This window comes from Ochlerotatus camptorhynchus, unplaced genomic scaffold, assembly GCF_037179485.1.
Source record: "Ochlerotatus camptorhynchus isolate MF236.1 unplaced genomic scaffold, CSIRO-AGI_Acam_v1.1 ptg000361l, whole genome shotgun sequence".
Classification (NCBI taxonomy): Eukaryota; Metazoa; Arthropoda; class Insecta; order Diptera; family Culicidae; genus Ochlerotatus; species Ochlerotatus camptorhynchus.
The window spans coordinates 8,124,202-8,134,161 of record NW_027040849.1 but is presented as its reverse complement, the minus strand read 5'-3'; the positions used below and the strand labels follow the sequence as shown (position 1 = coordinate 8,134,161).

Genomic DNA, 9,960 nt, shown 5'->3' with positions numbered 1-9,960 from the left:
AGAATCGCTTTTTAATTTGTTTTTGCAAATCCCGCCAGATAACTTTCATGGCAGGATCGCGTGTTCTTTGATATTGTCTCCTACGGACATTTTTAAGACGGATCAAGAGCTGATCGTCTATTATAATTGAATCGAATTTAACCTCGCATTTTGGTAATGAGGCAGCTCTTGCTTCAACTATAGAAGTAGTCAGAGATTCAAGAGCATAATTAATTTCATCTTTGGTTTGCAAAGGAATGTTTGGATCGAAGTTATATTCCATAAATGTTCGATACTGCTCCCAATCAGCTCTATGGTAATTGAAAGTAGAGCTGTTGAGATTACAAATTATTTCTTGGGATATTTCAAAAGTTACTGGAAGGTGATCAGAACCGAAGTCAGCATGGGTAACCAATTGGCTACAAAGTTGACATGAATCAGTTAAGACCAAATCAATAGTGGAGGGATTTCTTGCAGAAGAAAAGCATGTTGGGCTGTTTGGATATTGAATAGTGTAATAACCTGCAGAACAATCATCAAACAGAATATTACCATTGGAATTGCTTTGAGCATTATTCCATGAGCGGTGTTTTGCATTAAAATCACCAATAATGAAGAATTTAGACCTATGACGGGTAAGTTTCTGGAGGTCACCCTTGAGAAAATTCTTTTGCTGGCCTACGCATTGGAATGGCAAATAGGCAGCTATAAACGTAAGTTGTCCAAATTTTGTTTCAACAGAAACTCCCAAAGTTTCAAAAACTTTGGTTTCAAATGAAGAAAGAATTTTATGCTTGATTCGTCTATGAATAATGATGGCAACGCCACCACAGGGTCCATCAAGACGATCATTTCTATAAATCAAGTAATTTGCGTCCTTCTTAACCTTATGGTCAGGTTTAAGGAACGTTTCAGTTATAACGGCAATATGCACGTTATGAACTCTCAAAAAGTTAAATAGCTCGTCTTCATTATCTTTAAGGATCGGTTATTCATAAATCATTGGTCGTTGGTAGCCTAGTCTTAAAAGGGTACCTGTATTATAATAATATGCATATAATGTTAAGCACTGTTGTTGCTTCCTCTGCTTCATCTACTTAATTTTAATTTCGTTGAGTAATACAATACAATCAAAATGCAATAAACTGAACAATAAAATGGTGCCTTCCTTCTCTCATCCTGTAAATGCATTGTTATCAAGCAACATTTAGATAATTCAACGCCTAGCGCGCTCCAGAAACACGGTTTTGGAAAATGTGAGGAGTCATACAGAAAAAAAAATAAGGTCCATACACAAAATGTGACAAGGGGGGAGGGGGGTCAAGAAAAAGGAACATGTAGACGCATAATTAAGATTACATACTTTTTCCGTGGTGCTACTGACATCACATCACCATTTACAACTAAGGAGTTAATCATTTACTTATATTTGAATCACAATTTTTATTAAACGTTTTATGTTTTTATACAATCAACCACTTGAAATGATAGTAGCATCCTCCCAACCTCCTTCACATCATCATACAGGATAAATTTATATTTAATCAAGTAATATTTAATGTAGGGTATACGTCCCTAACCTCGGTCTAATATGCAGCCATCGATTACGTTTTTAATCATAACTCATCAATGAATTTACCTGCAAACGATATTCTACTGCTAAATGGTATGCTTAGATATGCTTATCATGTCGTTTGCTATCAGAAACCACGAAAAGTTGAAAAACTTACTTTTTTTAAGACAATAACTCACGAGGGAAATGTATGTAATATGGGTCTATTGTCCCCAAATTGGGTCTATTTATGGATGCAACTTCGTCCTATCTTGTTTGATCCTCAAAAAAACGCTCTTGGTAACGTTTTCTGATGTATTTTTTTTTATCACTATCAGTGTTAACTTAATGCTCTTCATTCCTCAAAACATTTCTTAGAGAAAATTTTACGAAAACTACATTAAATCACTCAATTTAAAAATTAAAAATTAAAAATTTCGCTTATCGTCTTTTGACCGCAGAATATCTAAATCAGAACATTGTGATGTTCATTATACAGGTTTGGCAGAAAAAATCTCCCTTCCTGTTCGTTCCTTATCATCCAAATGCAAAACAACATTGTTGACGTTACTCTTATTGCTATATGCTGTCAAATGAATTTCATGGGCCATAGTTAGGAACATAGAAAAGAAATGTGTCCCTAAAGTTGGGTCCATGTTTTACTTGTGAAAACGTTGTTAAACAATTAAAATAAACATAAAATATTCAAACAGCAACTGTAAGTTTTACGTCTAGTGTGTATTATCAGGTAATTCCAATCAATAAATGCCATAATCAGGCCATTTGATGATCGTCAGTCAACCTTCCCATCTTAACCTTATAAGTCATGGCGGCTAAAAACTCCGAACATTGTGATATTCTCAACCAGTTTTATTACTTACGAGAGCTGAAAATGTATTGAAATGTTGTGATATAAATTGATTTGTGTGTGGTACACATTTATCAACCATCAGTGATCAATATTTTCCTTATTTTTTGTGTAATATTCCTTAATTAATTATTTATTTGCGTGATAGGCCGAATGAAAGGACTAGACCCACATTACATACCGTAACCCTACCTAAAATATTTAGGGATATGCAGTATTTGTCAAATAAATAAGTATTAAAAAATTAAAATAAATGGTTACTAGATTTTAAGGTATTCATCTTCTTTTAATATTTTATTGGGACTGTTGGTTCTGGCCACACAGAATGCGATTTCCTTCCCCCCGCGATCAGCTGGTGGTAGCAGACGCCAAATTAGACTAGTTTTTCTAGCCGTTCTGGCAACCGCGGTTGCACAGCTGATTGTTTGTGAGCCAAAAACGAATATTGTAACCGAACCGACGATTAGATTAAGTTGAACACCCGAGCAGTGAAGTTAAATAAAGTGAAAATTGTAAAGTGTGAAAGTTATTCTCAAATAAAGTTTGTTCCTACTTACCGCTTACTGTGAGTTAGTTAGTTAGGAAAGGAAGAAAGTGAAGTGAGAAAAACTTACCTGCAAATCTGCTGTGCTGCTTCCTGCCGGTGTCATCTGTTGTCAGTGGTGGCTGTTTTTCCGTTGCTGCCCACCACCAAGTTCACACGTAAAACACAACGTAGGACTACAATTTCGTGGTAAGCGCCAACATAAAATTGGTGCCGTGACCAGGATCGTCGACACCGTCCCGGATCCAGCATCCGTCGAAGCACGTGGGACGATCCACTGGGCGCTGCCATCTTGCTCTCGCCATATCACTGGTAGTGATTTAATCCATTCAAGGCTCGAATAATCGGGCATCAGGTAACGACCTGTCCGATAGGTTTCCAGGGTCTCGCAGGTGCCCTTTAGATTTCTTTTTCTTTCCTTCGCATGTTTTTCTGCCGGCAAACTGGTGTGTCGATTGCTGCCAAGCCGTTTGGAGCACATCTATAACCAAATTCTCGTCATTGTGGAGACATTCCGTCCGGCTATACGAATACCGCCATCACGTTTTCGGCCATCTAGCGCCATTGTGGAAGGATAGAAGCTGCTATCCAAGCGACACTGCTCCGCCATTGTATCCAGGCAATCCTTGAACAATCGGCGCATTGTTTCAACGTTTTAGTGACGCCATTCCTGCACGTTCCTGCTTCTGATTATTTGCAAGCAACAGTGATCATCCAGCAACACAGTATTCTGGATTCTTCGAGCAGCATCGAAGCTTCTCGACAGCCAGCTACGCAACTTTCCGGTGGTTTTCCTGGATTTTTGCCGCCTTCTTACATCATCGCTTGCCATCAAGTTCGGCCAGCACGGGCCACGTGTATACGAGTTCCAGTTTGCGGATTTATTGAAATTCAAGGCACATACTTGCCTTGGAACTGGTGAGTACCATTCCAAGTGACCATCTCTTTTTGTCCGGGTCTATCGTGGTCTTTTTTGTTTGACAGACCCTTCGCCATCTACGGAGCATCGAGTGCCGTGTTACCCATTCCAAGATGGCGCTGCAGCTGGATAAGGCGACTCTGCTATCCCGGAGGGCAACGATGATCACCGCGCTGGGTCGGGCAGAGGCGTTCGTGAACTCCTTCGACGAGCAACGCGATCGGATGCAGGTGCCCATTCGCCTCGAGTACCTGAACAACATGTGGGCCACATTGGAGGAGGTGCAGGGGCAGCTAGAGGACATCGAAGACGGCGATGAAGGTAGGCAAGAGAATGCTAATGTCCGTGCCGAGTTTGAGCCTCGGCTCTTTAGAATAAAAGCCGACTTGATCTCCAAACTTCCTGTTGTCACTCAGCAAGCTCGCATCCCTGAATCCTCTTCGCACAATTCCGCTCTCTCTGGGTTGAAGCTTCCTACAATTTCGCTTCCTGAATTCGACGGGGACTATATGCAGTGGCTAGGGTTCCATGACACATTCTTGGCTTTGATCCACTCTAACGCCGAGGTTCCAGCGATTCAGAAATTCCATTACCTGAGGGCAGCTTTGAAGGGTGAAGCGGCACAGCTGATTGAATCTATCGCGATCAGTTCTGCAAATTACAATCTGGCATGGCAAACGTTGGTTGACAGGTACGCCAACGACTACCTGTTAAAAAAGCGACATCTGCAGGCTCTTTTTGAGGTTCAATCGGCGAAGAAGGAAACTGCTGCGTCATTGCACACGCTGGTGGACGAATTCCAGCGCCATACAAAGATTTTGTGTCAACTAGGCGAACCAACGGATTCCTGGAGCAGCATCCTGGAGCATCTTCTGTGTACGAAGCTTCCCAACGATACGCTCAAGGCTTGGGAAGATCACGCATCAACCACCAACGAACCAAACTACAACTGCCTGATCGAGTTTCTTCAGCGTCGTATGCGAGTTTTGGAATCCATCTTGGTGAACCATCATCAGCTTGCATCCACTTCGAATGAGTCCACTTATGCTTCCAGGAAGCCATCGCATTTTCGCCTCTCATCTTGTGCTTCCACTTCTACTTCTGGTAGCAAATGTCCGGCTTGCAACCAGGAACATCCGTTGATGAAATGTGAGAAATTCAACCAACTTTCCCAGTCCGAACGACAGCAACTCGTTTCAAATAAACGTTTGTGCCACAACTGCCTGAAGGGTGGCCACATTGCTCGAAATTGTCCTTCGAACTACAACTGCAGGCACTGCAACAAGCGTCACCACACCATGCTGCATTCCGGCGAGAATTCAAGGCCAGCAAGCGAGTCATCTTCCGTTCGTACTTCTATGCCGACTCAAGCCATTCAGTCTAGCGCTTCTTCTGTGCCCGAGCCAGCCTCCCAATCCACCGTTGCAGCAGCTGAAAGTATTTCCCGGGTCGTTGTCAGTGCTTCTGCTCCACAGCCTCGAGAAGACGTTTTCCTTTTGACGGTGTTGGTGAAGGTCGTTGATGCGTACGGTCAAGATCACATTGCTCGCGCTTTGCTCGACAGCGCTTCTCAGCCGAATTTAATTACTGATCGCTTGGCACGCAGGTTGCATTTGAAGAGGAGTTCTGTGAACGTGATCATTCAGGGGGCTGGTAATCTTTCGAAGAAGGTGCGAGAATCAATCTTCGCTCGAATCAAGTCGAGGAACGATGCTTTCGAATGTGGCGTTGAGTTCCTACTAATGGACACGGTAACAGCAGATCTTCCCACACAGGACATTCCCGTCAATGACTGGCAGATTCCTCAAAATTTAGCGCTAGCCGATCCCATGTTCAACAAGAGCCAACAGATTGACATGGTTCTAGGCGCTAAGCATTTTCACTCCTTCTTCCCAAGCACTTCTCGTCTTCAGTTGGCCGAAAATCTTCCTATGCTGGTGGACAGCGTATTTGGTTGGGTCGTCACGGGATCAGCAAGCATGGTTCACCCAGCTCAACAGCAAGCTTCCAATCCTAGCATCGTCGCAGTTTCCATGCTGACACTCGAAGAGAGCATCGAAAGGTTCTGGAAGACCGAGGAACTGACCGTCAGCAATAACTACTCAATCGAAGAGCGCCATTGTGAAGATTACTATCAGTCCACCACGTCTCGAGATACGACAGGCCGATACATCGTTCGTCTGCCGCGGAAGCCCGATTTTGATGCCATGCTAGGGGAATCCAGGACCAGTGCTCTTCGACGTTTCGAACAACTTGAACGGCGTCTCGATCGGGATCAGAAATTGAAGGAGGAATACCACAACTTCATGAAGGAGTACCTCTCCCTCGGCCACATGCGTCTGGTCGAAACGGACGACGGAATTCACTCCAACACTTACTATCTACCCCACCACCCCGTGATGAAGGAGGAAAGTACGACCACCAAAGTGAGAGTCGTATTCGATGGTTCGGCTCGTACTTCTACCGGCTTCTCTCTCAATGAAGCTCTCTGTGTGGGTCCGGTGGTTCAAGATGACCTTCTCGCTATTATCCTTCGGTTTTTGACGTATCCTGTGGCTCTCGTCAGCGATGCAGCGAAAATGTACAGACAGGTACTGCTGCACCCAGATGACTGTCCTCTGCAATGCATATTTTTCCGGTTCTCCAAAGATAGCCCCGTTCAAACTTACATGCTGTTAACCGTGACCTATGGACTAGCACCATCCTCCTTTCTCGCGACGCGTACTCTCCAGCAGATTGCGACGGATGAAGGCGATGCATATCCGTTAGCTGGTCCATCAATACGCAAGAACTTTTATGTGGACGACTTCATCGGAGGAGCAAATTCTATTGAAGAAGCTGTTCAGCTTCGGGGGGAGCTTTCGGAATTGCTTGAAAAAGGTGGGTTCGTTTTAAGAAAGTGGACGTCGAACCGCCTAGAAGTTCTACAAGGACTCGAGAACGACCAGATTGGGACTCAATCGAGTTTGCATTTCAGCCCAAACGAGTCCATAAAGGCGCTAGGAATTCGCTGGGAGCCAGAGTCCGATCAACTGCGGTTTGATTCCCAAATACAGCAACGTGAAGATCAACCCACGAAGCGGTCCATCCTCTCCGACATCGCTAGGCTATTCGACCCGCTCGGACAAATTGCACCTGTCGTTGTCACTGCGAAGATTCTGATGCAAGAATTGTGGTCTCTCTCGTGCGGCTGGGATGATCCCGTACCGCATGCCATTCAACTGAAATGGGACAACTTCCGGCGTGAGCTACCGAAGATCGCAACTTACCGAATCGACCGTTATGCATTCTTGCCGGAGGCTAGAGTGGAGCTACATACCTTCGCCGATGCTTCAACAGCTGCATATGGAGCATGCACGTACGTCCGCTGTGAAAACGCCCTGGGAGTGGTGAAGATTCGACTATTGGCTTCGAAAAGTAAGGTGGCACCGCTAAAAAGATTGACCATCGCCCGACTTGAGCTATGTGCTTGCGTCTTGGCTGCGCATCTGTATCATCGCATCAAAGAGTCCATCAACATCCACGTGTCAGCATCGTATTTCTGGTCAGATTCTTCAGTCTGCATATACTGGCTTCGCGCACCTCCTAGTTCGTGGAAGACATTCGTGGCGAACAGGGTATCGGAGATACAACACTACACTCATGGTGGCAGGTGGAACCACATATCTGGCTCAGAGAACCCTGCCGATCTCGTCTCACGTGGGATGTCAGTTGAGGAATTTGTGAAGAATGAGGCGTGGAAGCATGGTCCATCCTGGTTGGCGCACCCGCAGCAGTCCTGGCCGATTTCGAATCCGTCTACCGTCGCAGAAGAAATTCTGGAAGGAAAAAACGTCGTTGTGTCCGTCCAAACGACGCCCAGCATCAACCCATGGTTCCTTCGGTGGTCGTCATACAATCGCTTGCTCCATACAATCGGATACTGCCTGCGTTTTGCTGATAAAACTCGATCAAAGACCAGAACCCAGCCACTTGCAACCCCTCCAGAGAACGAACTCAGCCGGCAGTCGCTTACCGTCAAGGAACTTGCCAATGCCAATGCCCTTCTAGTCCGCTTTGCCCAGCAGGATGCCTTTCGTGAAGAAACCAGGGAGCTTCAGCGAGGAAATCCAGTTCCAAAAAGCTCACCAGTGCGTCGTCTATTCCCGTTCATAGACCCAGAGAGAATCTTGCGAGTTGGAGGTCGGCTTAATCTTTCTCAGCTTCCCTACCAATCAAAACACCCTGCCCTCCTCCCAAAGAACCATCCGTTTACTCGGCTAATCGGCGAGCACTACCATCGGAAACTTGTCCACGGCGGCGGGCGTCTCCTTTTGTCCACGATTCGCGAAGAGTACTGGCCCCTGAATGGTCGTCAGTTGGTCAAAGGCATCGTACGAAACTGCTTCCGTTGCTCCCGGCAGCATCCGATACCCGAACAGCAGCAAATTGGTCAGCTACCTGCTTCGAGGATCATTCCAAGTCGTCCGTTCTCCAACACAGGCGTGGATTATGCTGGTCCGTTGTACATAAAGCCTATTCACAAGCGCGCCGCGCCCGCAAAAGCTTACCTGTGCGTATTTGTATGCTTCGTGACAAAGGCCGTTCATTTGGAATTGGTTGGGGACCTTTCCACCCAAGGATTTCTAGCGGCTTTGCGACGGTTCACCTCAAGGCGGGGAGTCCCAACCCACCTATATTCCGATAATGGGAAAAATTTCGAAGGAGCAAAGCGCGAACTGGCCGAGCTATTCGTCAGATTTAAGAGCAACAACGAGCAGAGCATAATCGCTTCAGCTTGCTCCGAGCAAGGGATAATGTGGCACTTGACTCCTCCCAAGGCACCACACTTCGGTGGCCTATGGGAAGCAGCGGTCAAGACTGCCAAGCGGCATTTATTTCGTCAATTAGGAAGTACACGTCTCACTTTCGAAGCTTACTACACAATCCTACATCAAATCGAAGCCGTGATGAACTCTCGTCCTCTGCTCCCGATGTCCGACGATCCAAACGATCTTGCTGCACTGACGCCGGCACATTTCCTCATCGGATCGTCTCTTCAAGCCCTGCCCGACCCAGACCTCCAGCACACATCGGTGGGCACCCTCGATTACCTCCAAAAGCTCCAGCAACACATCCAGAAATTTTGGAGTCACTGGCGGTTGGAGTACCTGCAGGAGTTACTGAAGGACACCAAGCTTGCTGCACGAAACGACGATATTCAACCCGGACGAATGGTCATCTTAATCGATGAAATGTTGCCGACGACCCGTTGGCCACTTGCCCGCATTACGGAGGTGCACCCTGGAAGCGATAAATTAAATCGAGTTGTTAGCCTACGAACTGCGAAGGGCATCATCAAGAGGCCAATCACCAAAATTTGTCTGCTGCCGCATTCAGAACCGATTCCCGAAGAAGAACGACGCGATGATCCCACCGCTGATCCGCATTCCAGCTCATCAGGAGGAATTCTCACCTAGAAATATAAGAAAAACCAAATAGTTAGGAGAAAATTACTTACCTGTAGATTATGTTAATCATTCGTTTTGTTTTTGTTTGCATTGACGTTTCTTTGTTGATAGGTAATCAAGGCGGCGGGTATGTTGGTTCTGGCCACACAGAATGCGATTTCCTTCCCCCCGCGATCAGCTGGTGGTAGCAGACGCCAAATTAGACTAGTTTTTCTAGCCGTTCTGGCAACCGCGGTTGCACAGCTGATTGTTTGTGAGCCAAAAACGAATATTGTAACCGAACCGACGATTAGATTAAGTTGAACACCCGAGCAGTGAAGTTAAATAAAGTGAAAATTGTAAAGTGTGAAAGTTATTCTCAAATAAAGTTTGTTCCTACTTACCGCTTACTGTGAGTTAGTTAGTTAGGAAAGGAAGAAAGTGAAGTGAGAAAAACTTACCTGCAAATCTGCTGTGCTGCTTCCTGCCGGTGTCATCTGTTGTCAGTGGTGGCTGTTTTTCCGTTGCTGCCCACCACCAAGTTCACACGTAAAACACAACGTAGGACTACAATTTCGTGGTAAGCGCCAACAGGGACTTATACACATACTTTTATTCATGTGTCATGTAATGTTTTGAAAATATAGTATGAAAGTAATTAATCAATTA

General features: G+C 45.4%; 1 protein-coding gene across 1 annotated transcript; it reads left to right on the top strand.

Annotated features, from left to right (window-relative positions):
• Positions 1 to 3,975: 3,975 nt before the first annotated feature.
• On the top strand, positions 3,976 to 9,321 carry LOC135709596 (uncharacterized). The gene has a single exon (XM_065231986.1). The coding sequence runs from the start codon at positions 3,976 to 3,978 to the stop codon at positions 9,319 to 9,321; it is 5,346 nt and encodes a 1,781-aa protein (XP_065088058.1).
• Positions 9,322 to 9,960: the final 639 nt, after the last annotated feature.

What these genes read in the sequence shown, in the direction of transcription:
- LOC135709596 (XM_065231986.1), top strand. Translation starts at nt 3,976, where the DNA reads ATGGCGCTGCAGCTGGATAAGGCGACTCTGCTATCCCGGAGGGCAACG.